Source organism: Petromyzon marinus, chromosome 65, assembly GCF_048934315.1.
Source record: "Petromyzon marinus isolate PM22_M1 ecotype Great Lakes invasive population chromosome 65, UKy_Petmar_22M1.pri1.0, whole genome shotgun sequence".
Classification (NCBI taxonomy): Eukaryota; Metazoa; Chordata; class Hyperoartia; order Petromyzontiformes; family Petromyzontidae; genus Petromyzon; species Petromyzon marinus.
In genome coordinates this window covers 3,511,828-3,530,189 of record NC_133731.1, presented here as the reverse complement: position 1 = coordinate 3,530,189, position 18,362 = coordinate 3,511,828, and the positions used below count along the sequence as shown (strand labels likewise).

At 57.1% G+C, this 18,362-nt stretch overlaps 1 protein-coding gene across 1 annotated transcript in view; it reads left to right on the top strand.

Moving 5' to 3' along the window:
• PDE3A (phosphodiesterase 3A) overlaps positions 1–18,362 on the top strand; it is a 175,915-nt gene that overhangs the window by 154,115 nt on the left and 3,438 nt on the right. Inside the window, exons 7-14 of the mRNA XM_076054247.1 lie at positions 441–583; positions 3,432–3,572; positions 7,384–7,495; positions 8,810–8,917; positions 9,584–9,795; positions 10,220–10,423; positions 15,853–16,014; positions 17,873–18,155. Coding sequence (XP_075910362.1) covers positions 441–583; positions 3,432–3,572; positions 7,384–7,495; positions 8,810–8,917; positions 9,584–9,795; positions 10,220–10,423; positions 15,853–16,014; positions 17,873–18,155 — 1,365 coding nt within the window. The remainder of the gene's footprint in view (positions 1–440; positions 584–3,431; positions 3,573–7,383; positions 7,496–8,809; positions 8,918–9,583; positions 9,796–10,219; positions 10,424–15,852; positions 16,015–17,872; positions 18,156–18,362) is intronic.

Here is an 18,362-nt window from a genome sequence, read left to right as displayed (position 1 = left end):
CACCATACCACAGAGCTCACCACACCACACAGACCTCACCACACCACAGAGCTCACCACACCACACAGAGCTCACCACACCACACAGAGCTCACCACACTACACAGATCTCACCACACCACAGAGCTCACCACACCACACAGAGCTCACCACACCACAGAGCTCACCACACCACACAGACCTCACCACACCACACAGAGCTCACTACACAGAGCTCACCACACCACACAGAGCTCACCACACCACACAGAGCTCACCACACCACACAGAGCTCACCACACCACACAGAGCTCACCACACCACAGATCTGACCACACCACAGAGCTCACCACACCACAGAGCTCACCACACCATACAGAGCTCACTACACCACACTGAGCTCACCACACCACAGAGCTCACCACACCACAGAGCTCACCACACTACCTCCTACGCCGCCAGACGACGTCACGGCCCTCACCTCGGACTACGACAGCTCCGTGGAGAACAACCACGTGGGTGAGGGGGAGGGGCGCGGGGGTGGGGGGGGCGACGGCAGCCGCCCCCTCCCCTCCAAACTGCTGCTGCCCCTCGCTGAGGCCCAGGTACCCCCCACCCCACCCCCCTCCCAACCCCCCTCCCCACCCCTCCCCCACCCCTCCCCTCTCTCCCACCCCTCCCCCCTCCCCCACCCCTCCCTCCACCCCTCCCCCCTCCCCTCCCCCCTCTCCCCTCTAAAACCCCTCCCCCACCCCTCCCCCCACCCCTCCCCCCACCCCCCTCCCCTCTCGAACCCCTCCCCCTACCTCGCCCCCCACCTGGAACCTGGAACCTGTGACACCGGGACCCAGTAGCCTGGAAACCGGCACCCAGTGCCCCGGAGCCTGGAACCTGGAACCCAGTAGCCCTGGACCCCACTTTCTGGAACCTAAAACCCGGAACCTTTAATACAGAATACAGATCCCGGAACCTGTAACCCAGAACCTAGAACCCGGAACCTGTAACCCAGAACCCAGATCCCGGAACCTGTAACCCAGAACCTAGAACCCGGAACCTGTAACCCAGAATACAGATCCCGGAACCTGTAACCCAGAACCTAGAACCCGGAACCTGTAACCCAGAACCCAGATCCCGGAACCTGTAACCCAGAACCTAGAACCCGAAACCTGTAACCCAGAATACAGAACCCGGAACCTGTAACCCAGAACCTAGAATCCGGAACCTGTAACCCAGAACCCGGAACCTGTAACCCAGAACCTAGAACCCGGAACCTGTAACCCAGAACCCGGAACCTGTAACCCAGAATACAGATCCCGGAACCTGTAACCCAGAACCCAGATCCCGGAACCTGTAACCCAGAACCCAGAACCTGTAACCCAGAACCCGGAACCTGTAACCCAGAACCTAGAACCCGGAACCTGTAACCCAGAACCCAGATCCCGGAACCTGTAACCCAGAACCCAGATCCCGGAATCTGTAACCCAGAACCTAGAACCCGGAACCTGTAACCCAGAACCCAGATCCCGGAACCTGTAACCCAGAACCCAGAACCTGTAACCCAGAACCCAGATCCCGGAACCTGTAACCCAGAACCTAGAACCCGGAACCTGCAACCCAGAACCCAGAACCTGTAACCCAGAACCCAGAGCCCAGAACCTGTAACCCAGAACCCAGATCCCGGAACCTGTAACCCAGAACCTAGAACCCGGAACCTGTAACCCAGAACCCAGAATCTGTAACCCAGAACCCAGAACCCAGAACCTGTAACCCAGAACCCAGATCCCATAATCTGTAACCTGGAATCCAGAACCTGTAACTGAGAACCCAGAACCTGGAACCTATAACCCAGAACCTAGATCCCAGAACCCGGAACCTGGAACCTGTAACTCAAGATTCCAAAACCTGGAACCTGTAACCCAGAACCCGGAACTCAGAACCTGTGGTGGTGACCGTTGTGGTGATGGTGGTGGTGGTGGTGACGATGGTGGTGGTGGTGGTGGTGACGGTGGTGGTGGTGATGGTGGTGACGGTAGTGGTGACGGTGGTGGTGGTGACGGTGGTGGTGGTAGTGATAGTGGTGGTGACGGTAGTGGTGACAGTGGTGACGGTGGTGGTAGTGATATTGGTGGTGACGGTAGTGGTGACGGTGGTGACGGTGGTGGTGGTGGTGATGGTGGTGGTGGTGATAGTGGTGATGGTGACGGTGATGGTGACGGTGATGGTGATGGTGGTGATGGTGGTGGTGATGGTGGTGACGGTGGTGGTGGTGGTGACGGTGGTGGTGATGGTGGTGGTGACGATGGTGGTGGTGACGATGGTGGTGGTGGTGACGGTGGTGGTGGTGGTGACGGTGGTGGTGGTGACGATGGTGGTGGTGGTGACGGTGGTGGTGGTGATGGTGGTGATGGTGGTGGTGATGGTGGTGACGGTGGTGGTGACAGTGGTGGTGACGGTGGTGGTGGTGGTGGTGGTGACAGTGGTGGTGGTGATGGTGGTGACGGTAGTGGTGACGGTGGTGGTGGTGACGGTGGTGGTGGTAGTGATAGTGGTGGTGACGGTAGTGGTGACGGTGGTGACGGTGGTGGTGGTGGTGGTGATGGTGGTGGTGGTGATAGTGGTGATGCTGACGGTGATGGTGACGGTGATGGTGGTGATGGTGGTGGTGATGGTGGTGACGGTGGTGGTGGTGGTGGTGATGGTGGTAGTGATAGTGGTGATGGTGATGGTGACGGTGGTGGTGGTGGTGATGGTGATGGTGGTGACGGTAGTGGTGACGGTGGTGGTGGTGACAGTGGTGGTGGTGATAGTGGTGACGATGGTGGTGGTGACGGTGATGGTGGTGGTGGTAGTGATAGTGGTGGTGGTGATGGTGGTGGTGATAGTGGTGGTGATGGTGATGGTGACGGTGATGGTGGTGATGGTGGTGACGATGGTGGTGGTGACAGTGGTGGTGGTAGTGATAGTGGTGGTGATGGTGGTGATGGTGGTGGTGATAGTGGTGGTGATGGTGATGGTGACGGTGACGGTAGTGGTGGTGGTGGTGATGGTGGTGGCGGTAGTGGTGACGATGGTGGTGGTGATTGTGGTGGTGATGGTGGTGACGATGGTGGTGGTGACGGTGGTGGTGATAGTGGTGGTGATAGTGGTGGTGGTGATGGTGGTAGTGAATAGTGGTGGTGATGGTGGTGGTGATGGTGGTGATGGTGGTGGTGACGGTGGTGGTGACAATGGTGGTGGTGATGGTGGTGACGGTGGTGACGGTGGTGGTGACGGTGGTGGTGATGGTGGTGATGGTGGTGGTGACGGTGGTGGTGACAATGGTGGTGGTGACGGTGGTGACGGTGGTGGTGACGGTGGTGGTGACGGTGGTGGTGACGGTGGTGGTGACAATGGTGGTGGTGGTGATGGTGGTGACGGTGATGGTGGTGATGGTGGTGGTGATGGCGGCGCCAGGAGGAGGCGGGGTTGCCCTGCTCGCCCACCCTGGTGATGGAGGGTCTGGAGCCCCTCATGTCCGGAATCCACAACTGGAACTTCCCCATCTTCGATCTTGTGGAGCTCACCGGGGGTGCCTGCGGTCAAATCCTCAGCCAGGTCAGCCCGCGACGGGTGTGTGTCTGTGTGTGTGTGTAGAGTACGTGTGTGTGTAAGTGTGTGTGTGTGTACGTGTGTGTGTACGTCTATGTTCAGCTTTTGTTCGGCCGGATTGAGGGGGCTAAATGGACGTGGCACTGGCTAGAGAAGAGATGGAGTGATGTGGTACAGGAGGATGTGGAGCTCAGTGGATTTGCCAATGACTGGTACCAGCGGTGTCAAGATCGGCCTCTGTGGAGGAGGCTCGTGAACGACGCTACTGGGCAGTTGGAGGCAGTCGCCCTCCAACAACAACGGAGGGCGGTGGAGCGACGCTCACAACAACGAGCGGAGCGCCGGGTGGCTAAAGCACAGCAGGTTGGCACAGTAGGGGGCACAGGTGGTGCATCAGCCAGTCATCTCAGTCAGTCGACCCGTGGCACCTGGGTCTGCCCCGTGACCTCCTGCCAGTGGGCGTTTGACACTCCACGTGGCCTCAATGTGCACATGGCCTGTCACAAGCGTCGTGGTGACGTCACCGCCACGGCGAATGGCGGTTGTTGTTGTTGTACCGGAGCGGTAGTGTAGTAGCGGTCAGCGCTCCGCACTACGAAACCTGGCGACCCAAGTTCAATTCCAGCTCACGGCCAACACCAGTGACAATTATCTGAACCGGTACCTGGGCCTCGCCTTGGTCGCCTCAATTAAGTACCTGGTGCGGTGTGTAAACATCGCCACTGGGGAGACAAAGGCGGCCGGTCGTGTTGTTGGCCACCCACCAGCTCATATCGCGTGCCGGCCTTCATAGGTGCTCGCTAACAGCACTTGCCCCAGCAGTCTCTTCAGTCTATACGGGGGATCTTTGTCTTTGTGCGTGTGTGTGTGTGGGCAGCGGTGGTGTAGTGGTTAGTGCCCTGTGCTACGAACCCGGTGACCTGAGGTCGATTCCCGCTCACGGCCATTAACACCAGCGACGATTATCTGAACTGGTCCTGGGCCTCCCTCCCCTAGGTCGACTCAGCCTTAATTGAGTACCTTGTGCGATGTTGTAGTAAACATCTGCCGCCGCGGGGGGGGAGTGGGGGTAAGGTGTGGTGCTGGCAATACGGCCACCCCGTCGCGTGCCGTGCCGGCCTTCATAGGTGCTGCTCGCTAACAGCCCTTGCCCCAACGGTCCATGAAAGGCTTTGTGGGGGGTCTTTATCTACGGAGCAGCTTGAAACTGCCTGGGCATCACGCAAGTCACCCGCAGCGCCCGACACCTCATTAATCATGAGCAAACACAAGATCCAGGTTCGATTTAACACAGTACATAAAATTCGTGAGCTGATCCCATCTGTGAAGGATGTGATCCCTGACATGCAATACCCCGGCGTCTACAAACTAAGCTGTGTCTGCGGCAGTAGTCACATTGGGGAAACTAAGCGACATGTCTCGGACTGGGTTCGTGAACATCAGGCAGATCTGAAACACGGTAGGACTCATACCTCGGCCGTGGCTGATAATTGTTTTAATGCGGTGGGATCACACGAAATGTATTTCTCTTAGACGAAGGGACTTTGCAAACCCACTGGCTATCAACATAAATTTGTTCACGAAGCCATCCATACATACAGACATACACACTATTTCAACCGAGAAGATGGGTACAAATGCAGCAATCACTGGAAGGACGTTATCAACCATTTTAAGTCATAACTGACTGTCATGTTTCCACTTTAGACCTGACAGCCCTTTATTGGTGGAAGCCAAACCACCGGAACCATTACTGCCCACTCCCTTCATTGGTGGAAGCCAAACCACCTGCACCATCACGACCCACGACTACCATCACCTCTAGCAGCAACTTCCCTTACATTAACATAAGCTGCCCCGCCCATGCTGCTGACACTTGGGCTACGCCCATTTTTAAACCTTTATCAACAGTTTGCCTTTAGAGGCTAACCCCCTTTTTGCTGATGAGGACCACTTTTGTTGCGATCGAAACGTCGTGGTTTTGTTTGTTATTTTCTTTGAATCGATCTACGTAACTTTACCGAAAGACCCAAAGAATACCTCATTACTCATTGGTTTTTTCGGTAAAGTCACGTATGTAGATATAATACAATTATATAAAAAACAAAACAATCACGACGTTTCGATCACAACACAAGCGATCTTCATCAGGTGTCAAGAACAAATCACGGAGGTAAATACAACAAAAAAGATGAGAGGCGAGAATTTAACAAACCTAAAAAACATTACGTGAAGCACAACCAGTCAGGCCAACAACACAGCTAGACACTTCCTGGCGGACCACGAATTTCAGAAGAGTGTTAAATTTCGTGTTTTGTTTTAATATAATTTTATTATTTCTACATACGTGACTTTACTGAAAAACCCAATGGGTAATTTATATGCACGAAAGCTTTAATACTTTATTAATACCTCATTAACCCTTCCTTAAGGGGAAAGAACGGTGATCTGACCTCTGACTCGCCACGGTGGCTATGATGTTTACTATCTCGCCTGGTGTACAGCAGGTCGTGGGTTCGATCCCAACCCTTGACGCCTGCGCTATATTTGGAGGTTGCGGTGTCTCTCTCCCCGTGGTCGCGTGGATTTTTCTCCGGGTTTTCATATTTTTCCTGTTCCATCCACATTTAGAATCAACATCACCACGCGTTTAGAAGTATTTGGATATTTCATGTGACGCCCTTTGCCAGTACCAAAATATGACGATAGGTTTTTCCCCTTTTATCTGGCAACAAAACAGTTGGGTTAAGATGTTAAAACACCAAACTGAAACCTGCCGTTCCTCCTGAGGAAGTTTGCCACAACCAGTGAGCGGCTGGTCAGCCAACCAGCCAGCCATCCAGCAAGCAAACCTGGGTGGCTGGGCTGGGCTGGGCTGGCTGGCTGGCTGGCTGAGCTGGCTGGGCTGGCTGAGCTGGCTGCGCTGGGCTGGCTGGGCTGGCTGGGCTGGCTGAGCTGGCTGGCTGAGCTGGCTGGGCTGGCTGGGCTGGGCTGGCTGGGCTGGCTGGGCTGGGCTGGGCTGGCTGGGCTGGCTAGGCTGGCTGGGCTGGCTGAGCTGGCTGGGCTGGCTGGCCGGGCTGGGCTGGGCTGGCTGGGCTGGCTGGGCTGGCTGGGCTGCCTGGCTGGGCTGGGCTGGCTGGGCTGGGCTGGCTGGGCTGGCTGGGCTGGGCTGGGCTGGCTGGGCTGGGCTGGCTGGGCTGGCTGGGCTGGGCTGGCTGGGCTGGGCTGGCTGGGCTGGGCTGGTTGGCTGGGCTGGCTGGGCTGGCTGGGCTGGCTGGGCTGGGCTGGCTGAGCTGGGCTGGCTGAGCTGGCTGGGCTGGCTGGACTGGCTGGCCGGCCGGGCTGGGCTGGGCTGGGCTGGCTGGGCTGGGCTGGGCTGGCTGGGCTGGGCTGGGCTGGCTGGCTGGCTGGCTGGGCTGGGCTGGCTGGTCTGGGCTGGGCTGGCTGGGCTGGGCTGACTGGGCTGGGCCGGCTGGGCTGGGCTGGTCTGGCTGGGCTGGGCTGGCTGGGCTGGGCTGGCAGGACTGGGCTGGGCTGGCTGGGCTGGCTGGGCTGGGCTGGGCTGGCCGGCTGGGCTGGCTGGGCTGGCTGACGGTGCCAGCCATTGTTTTCAGCGAAGAGCGATCTTCCAGGGGAACCTGAGACCAGGTCGCAGTTCCCTCCGGGACAGAGACGACCTCTGGAACCACCACCAGTTGGACCACTGGACGGGTTGAGCCGCTGGTTTGGATGTCCGGCTCAACCCCTACCCCAACCCCCCAAAGGGGGGGCTAAGCGAATGCCCCCCTCCCCCCGTGTGGTGGTGGTGGTGGTGCAGGTGACGTACCGCCTGTTTGAGGACACGGGCCTCTTCGCGCTCTTCAAGATCCCCGTGGCGGAGTTCATGCGCTACTTCCACGCGCTGGAGAGCGGATACCGCCACATCCCCTGTGAGGAGCCGCCTCCCCCTCTGCGACGCCCCTCCCCCTCTGCGACGCCCCTCCCCCTCTGCGACGCCCCTCCCCCTCTGCGACGCCCCTCCCACCTCCATCATAATCTCCTCATTATCAGAAAGGGATCAGAAACATAATGACACCTTGCCGATATTAACTACGTTAACCTATTTGTGTTTTTTTATTTTTAAATTATATCATAAAGCTATTTTACATTCGATATTTATTAAATTTTATATACTTCAGCCCCTTGGTGTTAGTTAGACTTTTAACCCTTATTATTATAGTAAGACTTGTTTTAAACTTATTTAAGATTTTAGATTCCTATATGTTGAATGTATGCACCATCCTGCCAAAGTAAATTCCGTGTCGGTGTGAACTTTCATGGCGAATAAAACCCTTTCTGATTCTTATTCTGATTATCATATCAGTAGCATCTCCTTATTAGCATATCATCATTAGCATGTCCTCATTAGCATATCCTCATTAGCATATCCTCTTTAGCATATCCTCATTAGCATATCCTCATTAGCATATCCTCTTTAGAATATCCTCAGTAGCATATCCTCAGTAGCATCTCCTTATTAGCATATCCTCATTAGCATCTCATTACCATATCCTCAGTAGCATCTCAACAGCATCTCCTCGTTAGCATACCCTCATTAGCATATCATTAGCATTTCATTTGCATCTTATTTGAATGCGCAGCATGGGACCGGTTTTAATGCTCGGGGCTGTTGTTGTTTGACGTCGTTGTTTGTTGTTGTTGTTGATGTGGTTGTGTGTTGTTGTTGTTTGACGTGGTTGTGTGTTGTTGTTGACGTCGTTGTGTGTTGCTGTTGTTGACGTGGTTGTTTGTGTTGTTGTTGACGTGGTTGTTTGTGTTGTTGTTGACGTGGTTGTGTGTTGTTGTTGTTGACGTCGTTGTGTGTTGTTGTTGTTGACGTGGTTGTTTGTGTAGTTGTTGACGTGGTTGTTTGTGTTGTTGTTGACGTCGTTGTGTGTTGCTGTTGTTGACGTGGTTGTTTGTGTTGTTGTTGACGTGGTTGTTTGTGTTGTTGTTGTTGACGTGGTTGTTTGTGTAGTTGTTGACGTGGTTGTTTGTGTTGTTGTTGACGTCGTTGTGTGTTGCTGTTGTTGACGTGGTTGTTTGTGTTGTTGTTGACGTGGTTGTTTGTGTTGTTGTTGTTGACGTGGTTGTTTGTGTGGTTGTTTGTGTTGTTGTTGTTGACGTGGTTGTGTGTTGTTGTTGACGTGGTTGTGTGTTGTTGTTGTTGACGTGGTTGTTGTTGTTGTTGTTTGTGGCTCCAGACCACAACCGCATCCACGCGACGGACGTGCTGCATGCCGTGTGGTACCTCACCACGCAGCCCATCCCCGGATTCCCTGAGGTCCCCCGCGACCCGAGCGACACGGCCGGTCCGTACGCGGGGAGCACGCGGGGAGCACGTGGGGAGCACACGGGGAGCACGTGGGGAGCACACAGGGAGCACGTGGGGAGCACACAGGGAGCATGTGGGGAGCACACGGGGAGCACACAGGGAGCACACGGGGAGCACACGGGGAGTACACGGGGAGCACACAGGGAGCACGTGGGGAGCACACAGGGAGCATGTGGGGAGCACACGGGGAGCACACAGGGAGCACACAGGGAGCACACGGGGAGTACACGGGGAGCACACGGGGAGCACACAGGGAGCACACGGGGAGCACACAGGGAGCACACGGGGAGCACACAGGGAGCACACGGGGAGCACACAGGGAGCACACAGGGAGCACACAGGGAGCACACAGGGAGCACACGGGGAGCACGTGGGGAGCACACGGGGAGCACACAGGGAGCACACGGGGAGCACACAGGGAGCACACGGGGAGCACACAGGGAGCACACGGGGAGCACACGGGGAGCACGTGGGGAGCATACGGGGAGCACACGGGGAGCACGTGGGGAGCACACAGGGAGCACGTGGGGAGCACACAGGGAGCACACGGGGAGCATACAGGGAGCACGTGGGGAGCACGTGGGGAGCACGTGGGGAGCACACGCACGTCGTTGTCGTCGTTGTCGTCGTTGTCGTGGTGCAGCGTTCACAAAGTCGCGCACGTGGGGCGCGACGGGAGACGTGGAGTCGGGGTCCTCCGAGTGCTTGGCGGGCGACGCGGAGTCGGGGTACGGGTGCCTGGCGTCGGTCATCCCCGCGCTGGAGCTGATGGCGCTGTACGTGGCGGCCGCCATGCACGACTACGACCACCCTGGCCGCACCAACGCCTTCCTGGTGGCCACCAGCGCCCCGCAGGTACGCGACGCCCCGCCCACTCGCGACGCCCCGCCCGCTCGCGACGCCCCCGCCCACTCGCGACGCCCCGCCCACTCGCGAACTCCCCGCCCACTCGCGACGCCCCGCCCACTCACGAACTCCCCGCCCACTCGCGAACTCCCCGCCCACTCGCGACGCCCCGCCCGCTCGCGACGCCCCGCCCACTCGCGACGCCCCGCCCACTCGCAACGCCCCGCCCACTCACGACGCCCCGCTCACTCCTGGCTCAGGGGCCCAACATCGCCGTCGAATATCGGAACTTGGTCCCGGGACTCCCCCCTGGGCGACCTCCAACATTGGTGAGTCAACGGCGGCCGAGCGGGCGGGCGCCGCGCTCGCCCCGTTGGCACGCGCGAGCTACACGGGGGTCCGTAATCCTTCGCCTTTGTGCGTTACCCCCTAGGCCGTGCTGTACAACGACCGCTCGGTGCTGGAGAACCACCACGCGGCGGCCGCCTGGCACCTGCTGATGTCGCGGCCCGAGTTCAACTTCCTGCCGGGGCTGTGCCACGCGGAGTTCAAGAGGTTCCGCTTCCTCGTCATCGAGGCCATCCTCGCCACCGACCTCAAGAAGCACTTCGACTTCCTCGCCGAGTTCAACGCCAAGGTTGCCCGTGCGCGCCACGTGCGCGTGTAACTGTGTGTGTGTGTGTCAATGTGTGTGTGTCACTGTGTGTGTGTGTGTGTGTCAATGTGTGTGTGTGACTGTGTGTGTGTCAATGTGTGGGGAGCGGTAGTGTAGCGGTTAGCGCGCTGCGCTACGAACCACCAGTGACGATTATCTGAACCAGTCCCGGGCCTCCCCTAGGTCGACTCAGCCTCAAATGAGTACCTGGTGCGGTGTGTAGTAAACATTGCCACTAGGGAGACAAAGGCGGTCGGGCGTGGTGCTGGCCACCCCACCCCCTCGTGTACCGTTCCGGCCTTCATAGGTGCTCGCTAACAGCACTTGCCCCTACAGTCTGCTAAGGCTATATGGGGGATCTTTGTCTTTGTCAATGTGTGTGTGTCACTGTGTGTGTGTCTGCGTGTGTGTGTCACTGTGTTTGTCTGCGTGTGTGTGTCTGTCACTGTGTGTGTGTCACTGTGTGTGTGTGTCACTGTGTGTGTGTAACTGTGTGTGTGTCAATGTCGTGGACAGTGCTGTGGGGGGAGGGCCAATTCCGATTGGCTCCTCCCCTCATGGCGTCTGTGACCACCACAGGGGCTAAACGGGGGCTCTGGACAAGTGTGAGGGGCTGGTAACTCCTCCACCTTCAAAATGTTACCACTAAACCACGTCTAAAATATCTAACTAATAAGCTTGTGCCGGAGGCCCCGGGGGGACAGGCGTCTATGATGTCTCCTGGCCAAACCCCAATTGGCGGAGCCAGGAGATTGAATCTTTACCCTCGGGGCTCCTCCAGAAACAACGAAAAGCCACGTCGTGTGGCCACGTGGAATGTTCGAACGCTCACTGCGGAGGAGAGGCTGCCACTCCTCTGTCGGGAGCTGGACCGGTACCGCCTGGATCTCTGTGGCATTCAGGAGGTCCAGTGGACCGGTTCTGGCTCCTGCCACCATGAGGGGTGGACCGTCCTCTACTCGGGGCAGCAGACTGCCAAACAACACGGTGTGGCTTTTCTTTTGAACAAAAGAATGAAGGGGGCGTGGGAGCGTGGCGGTGAGGTGTGGGAAGCTGTAAGCCCCAGGCTACTTTGGGCTCGCCTTCCCATCAATCGGAGGCGAGGAGTGGTGGTCGTGGTTACTTATGCCCCCACCGAAGACGAACATCCGTGGAGGGATGCAGGCAAAGCCGATGAGTCAGATGCCTTCTATGACCTCCTGTCACAGGTGCTGGCTAAAGTGGCCCCTCGGGATAGAGTCATCTTGTTGGGTGATTTCAGTGCCCGAGTTGGTCATGATGCTGGCACCTGGTCTGGAGTAATTGGAGGGCATGGACCAGATCAGCTCAATAACAACGGTAGGAGGCTGCTAGATTTTTGTGCAGCCCATGGGCTTGTAATTACCAACACGCTGTTCCAGTATCGGCGCATCCACACAACATCATGGATGCATGCCGGGTCCAAGCAAGAACATCTGCTGGACTACATAGTGACGGACCAGCGGATGCGAGCCCATGTCCTTGACACCAGGACCTACCGTGGAGCTGATCTGCCCTCTGACCATCGACTTGTCATCTGTAAGATGCGCCTGCCATTCTTCCACTCTGGTGGTGGGTGTACACCCAGGACCCCATTACAACCTAAAGTGGCCTGGTCTCAGTTATCTGATGAAAGTTGCAAGCTAGAATTTCATCATCGCTTGCGGCTGGGATTGGCATCGTCCCCGACTCCTCCTGGGCGAGGTTTAGGACTGTGACTCATGCAGCTACAATGGCTCCTTTGGGTACGCGGTCCAGACCTCCCCAGAGACCCTGGCTGACAGGATGGTTGAGAAAAAGTGACAGGCCCACTGTCATCGACTACAGAATCCCACATCAGAGAATGAGGAGGCTTACCGCAGCCTTCGCTCGGAGGTTCGGAGAGCCGTGAGGCGCTGCAAGGATGGGTGGTGGTCGCGGGTTGCTGAGGAGATGGAGTCTGCCTCAGTGGCCCGCGATCACAAATCTCTATTTAACTCCATCAAAAAAGTAACCTGCAGCGCCACACCTATTACCATCATTAGGGGAAAAAATGGTGATCCAATCTCCGACCCCCAGGAACAGGTTTGCAGATTTCCTGAGCATTTCTGTGAGGTCCTGGGGGAGGGAAAATCCCTCAGCCAGGAAAACATCGTGGCACAAAGTGAGGATGACCCTGCTAAGGCTGCGGTGCCTCAAATATTGAAAGAAGTCACCCCCTGTGAGTGGCTGACTGAGGTGCCATCTGTTGAGGAAGTACTGAAGGCGATCCGGAGTCTGAGACCAGGAAAGGCAGCGGGCAGAGATGATCTCCCAAGCGAAATGCTGAGGGAGGGTGGCGTTTGTGCACAGACTGCCCTATATGACATCATAACAACAGTCTGGACCACTGGACGGGTTCCTCAGGATTGGAAGGATGCCCTGGTGGTCCCCCTCTTTAAGAAGGGAGACCGCACAGACTGTAACAACTACAGGGGCATCTCACTCCTCAGTGTTCCGGGAAAGGTCCTGTCAAGGATTATTCAACATCGCCTTGCCAGGCACGCTGAGGAGAGGCTTGCGGAGCCCCAATGCGGTTTCAGGAAAGGGCGGTCCTGCACAGATGCCATATTTTCTGTCCGTCTGTTACAGCAGAGGTGTAGGGAATTCCAACAAGACCTACATCTCTGCTTTATTGACCTGGTCAAGGCCTATGATACCATCAGTAGGCCTGGGCTCTGGGTTGTTCTTCGTGCTTTTGGAGTACCTGACATTCTGCTCACGATCATTAAGAACCTTCATGATGGTGAGCGGGCCCGGGTAAAACTATGTGGCGGGGAGTCAGAGCCATTCCCTGTACACCTTGGGGTGCGACAGGGATGTCCTCTGGCTCTCACATTATTTAACATCTATTTTGACCACGTAGTTCATGAAGCCTTCAATAGCTGTACCGGGGGAATCTCCATATGGTACAGATATAATGGGAGGCTGATCGATGCCCGGGTGCGGTCAAGGGATGGCTCCCTATTGCTCAACCACGTTATGTATGCTGATGATTTGGTAATAACTGCTCATTCAGAGGAGGAGTTGGAGACGTTGCTTGCTGAGACTGGAGCGTGCCACTAAGAGGTGGGGCCTTACCATCAGCCCCACCAAAACTAAGCACCTGCCTGGGTATTATGTACCATCGGACACTCCACCCCCACAACTCCCAATCGGTGATGGGGCAGTTGTGGAGAGAGTGGAGAGTTTCCCATACCTGGGCAGTGTGCTTATGACCGGCTCCAGTTTAACAGCAGAGGTCTCACTCCGAATCAGTTGAGCGGCAATATCTTTTCATCGGTTGCGTAACGCTGTGTGGAAGCTACCTGGTCTGTCACTCCGCACTAAGCGTCAGGTCTTCTCGGCCACGATCATTCCCTCCCTTCTCTACGCTTGCGAAACGTGGACCCCCCTAATGGAACATCTTCGCCGGTAATAAACATTTAGGGTGGCCTGCCTACGATCCATCCTGGGTTTAACCAGGCTGGATTGTGTGAGGAGCTCACAAATCCTTGAAAGACGTGGACAAGGTCCCATCGGAGAGCTCCTCCGGCCGGCGAGGCTGTGTATGAATGGGTCATGTAGCACGCATGCCCAGCCACCGCATGTCGAAACAGCTTTTATTTGGCCGGATTGAGGGGGCTAAACGGGCGCGGTACGGGCTAGAGAAGAGATGGAGTGATGTGATACAGGAGGACGTGGAGCTGAGTGGACTTGCTGATGACTGGTACCAGCGGTGTCAAGATCGGCCTCTGTGGAGGAGGCTCGTGAAGGACGCTACTGGGCAGTTGGAGGTAGTCGCCCTCCAACAACAACGTAGGGCGGAGGAGCGACGCTCACAAAAACGAGCGGAGCGCCGGGTGGCTGAAGCACAGCAGGTTGGCACAGTAGGGGACACAGGTGGTGCACCAGCCATTCATCTCAGTCAGTCGACCCGTGGCACTTGGGTCTGCCCGTGACCTCCTGCCAGCGGGCGTTCGACACTGCACGTGGCCTCAAGGTGCACATGGCCGGGCACAAGCGTCGTGGTGACGTCACCGCCACTTAGTGGCGAATGGCGGTTGTTGTTGTGTGTAACTGTGTGTGTGTCACTGTGGGGAGCAGTAGCATAGCGGTTAGCGCTACGCTGCCCTATGAACCTGGCGACACTGGTTCGATTCCCGCTCACGGCCAACACCAGTGACGATTATCTGAACCGGTCCTGGGCCTCCCCTAGGTCGACTCAGCCAAAAATGAGTACCTGGTGCGGTGGATAAAAACATTGCCACTGGGGAGACAAAGGCGGTCGGGCGTGGTGCTGGCCACCCATCCCCTCGTGTACCGTTCCGGCCTTCATAGGTGCTCGCTAACAGCCCTTGCCCCTACAGTCTGTTAAGGCTATACGGGGGATCTGTGTGTGTCTGCGTGTCTGTGTGTCACAGTGTGTGTGTCTGCGTGTGTGTTTGTCACTGTGTGCTTGTCACTGTGTGTGTGTGTAACTGTGTGTGTCACTGTGTGTAACTGTGTGTGTCACTGTGTGTAACTGTGTGTGTCACTGTGTGTAACTGTGTGTGTCACTGTGTGTAACTGTGTGTCACTGTGTGTGTCATTGTGTGTGTCATTGTGTGTGTCACTGTGTGTGTGTCACTGTGTGTGTGTGTCACTGTGTGTGTCACTGTGTGTGTGTGTCACTGTGTGTGTCATTGTGTGTGTATGTGTGTGTGTGTGGTGGGGAGCAGCAGTGTAGTGGTTAGCGCACTGCGCTATGAACCTGGCGACCGGGTTCGATTCCCGCTCACGGTCAACATCAGTGAGGATTATTTGAACCGGTCCTGGGCCTCCCCTACGTCGACTCAGCCTCAAATTAGTACCTGATGCTATGTGTAGTAAACATCGCCACTGGGGAGACAAAGTCGGCCGGACGTGGTGCTGGCCACCCACCCCCTCGTGTGCCGTCCCGGCCTTCATAGGTGCTGCTCGCTAACAGCACTTGCCCAAACAGTCGATGTGGACTATATGGCGGATCTTTGGCATTGGGCGTTCATGTCACTGCGTTTGCCACCGAGTATCACTGTGGGTGTCACCGTGTTGACCTCCGTCTCTCCACTCCCTCCCCTTCCTCCACTCCTTCTCCTCCCTCCCATCCCTCCCTCCATTCCATCCCCTCCACTCCCTCCCTTACCTCCCTATTCTCCCTCCCTCTCTTCCCTCTACTCACTCCCATCCCTCCCTCCATCCCTCCATTCCCTCCCTCCACTCCCTCCTCTCCCTCCCCTCCACTCCCTCCCTCCCCACTCCCTCCCTCCCCACTCCCTCCCCTCCACTCCCCTCCCTCCCCTCTACTCATTTCCCTCCACTCCCTCCACTCCCTCCCTGCCCGCCTCCCCTCCACCCCCTCCCCTCGTCCTCGCCAGGTGAGCGGTGCGGACGGCTCGGGCATCGACTGGAGCCAGGAGAACGACCGCCTCCTCGTCTGCCAGATGTGCATCAAGCTGGCGGACATCAACGGGCCGGCCAAGATCCGGGATCTGCACCTCCGCTGGACCACGGGCATCGTGAACGAGTTCTACCAGCAGGTGGCGCTCTCCGCTCGCCCGCCCGCCCGCCCGCCCGCTCGCTCGCCCGCCCGCCCTCCCCGCCCGCCCGCTCGCCCGCTCGCCCGGCCTCCCAGCTCGCCCGCTCGCAACGCGAGCGATGCTCTCGATTGCACGTGTTTCATCCGATGTGCGGACGAACCGCGCACACGGTGGATTTTCCGATGAAACGGCCCACACGGAACGGCGAAAACCAGGAGCACGCTTGCTGTCCTTGGGGGCGTTTGTTGAAAGCCACGCGGTGCTTAAACCGGACAAGTGCGCACGCTCCGGCTAATCCGGAATCCCCGCGATCACCCCACAGTGCGGTAGTTGCGATATCTTTGCAAGAGCGGGGCGCAGTTTTTGACTGATGCTGATTTGGCTGTCCCTCTGCCGCTGTCATCGACTCAGGCTTCTGCTGCTGCTGGGCGGGAGCGGGAAAGTGTCACCTTTGAGCACGCGCATCGATCGCTGATCTATACCTGTGTTACTGCTTTTTGGCATAGAGAACTGCGGGAAATGGAAATATTTTTTGGGTTATCCGCGATTTCGAATTTTTTCCGCGGCTGTCCTCCTCGACATTAGCGCGGATAATCGAGAGTCGACTGCATTTGGAGTTTGCGTCCGTGTGTGTGTGTGTGTGTCTGGACAAAGTCCCGTCGGTGAGCTCCTCCGGCAGGCGAGGCTGCGTTGGCTGGGTCACGTAGCCCGCATACCCAGCCACCGCATGCCTAAACAGATTTTGTTCGGCCGGATCGAGGGGGCTAAACGGGCGCGTCACGGGCTGGAGAAGAGACGGAGTGATGTGGTACAGGAGGACGCGGAGTTGAGTGGACTTGCCGATGACCGGGACCAGGTTTAAAAACGTATTCTTACGTATTTTTTCGTCATCATTTTGATGCTGCTGCTGCTGCTGTATATTTGGAGCTTTTTGCGGCGTGCCTCCGGTCTCTTTCCCCGTGGTCGCGTCGATTTTTCTCCGAGCGCCCTCCGGCTATGCTTTTATTATTGTTATTATCATTTGTATCTTTATGTTATTATTATTTTATTTTTTTATCTCTCCCCCTGCACATTTTTGGAATCGACGTCGCCGCGCGTTTAGAAGCATTTGGGCTGCTGCTACGAATTCATAAATATCCGCTCCATGAAGACGACGACGATGACGACGATAGCGACGATGACGACGATGATGATGGCAATGATGATGATGACGGTGACAACGATGATGATGACGACGATGATGACGACGACGATGACGACAACGACGATGATGACAACGATGATGATGGTGATGACGAAGATGACGATGATAGCGACGACGACGACGATGATGATGACAACAACGATGATGATGATGACGATGACGACGACGACGACGACGACAACGACATTGATGATGACGATGACGACAACGATGACGATGACGACAACGATGACGATGACGACGACGACGACGATGATGATGACGACGACAACGACGACGACGATGACGACGAAGATGATGATGATGACGACGAAGATGACGATGATAGCGACGACGACGACGATGATGACGACAACGACGATGATGATGTCGACGACAACGACGACGACGAAGATGATGACGACGACGATGACGACGACGATGACAATGACGGGCCGCCACTTCGTTTGAGCAGCCGTCGTTTGTGGTAGCCGAGGGAGGGTGGGTGGGGGGAGGGGGTCGCTTTTGAAAGTAAGCGCTAGGAAGTTCGGTGGGGCCCTTCTTACCTGGTTAAATACAAATAAAATTACGGGGCGGGCGGGCGGACGGGCGGGCGGGCGCCGGTAGCGGTGGTGGTGGCGGTGGAACCTCGGGTCTCTGCCCTCCCATTGGCAGGGCGACGAGGAGGCGACTCTGGGCCTGCCCGTGAGCCCCTTCATGGACCGCACGGCGCCGCAGCTCGCCAAGCTCCAGGAGTCGTTCATCACGCACATCGTGGGGCCGCTGTGCCGCTCCTACGACTCGGCGGGCCTCATGCCGGGGGCCTGGGTGGAGCGCGACCCCGACGAGGCGGGGCGGTCCGCGTCGTCGGACGACGAGGAGGACGACGACGACGACGAGGAGGAGGACGACGAGGAGGAGGACGAGGACAGCGACGAGGACGGCGACACGCGGCACGGTAGGCGACGCCGCATTGCCGCCTCGCTTGGACGCAAACGGGGGCCGTCAGGTTAACGGGGTGACTGAGTTTGGGGGGGGTACCGTCGGGTGTAGGGAGACCTAAAGAAAAATCTGGCCGCGTCTTGCACCCACCCCCGTAGAGGCGTCTGGCACTCCGCGGGGTGTGGTGCGTGCATCCCAGCCTAAGAACCACTGGCTCAAGGGC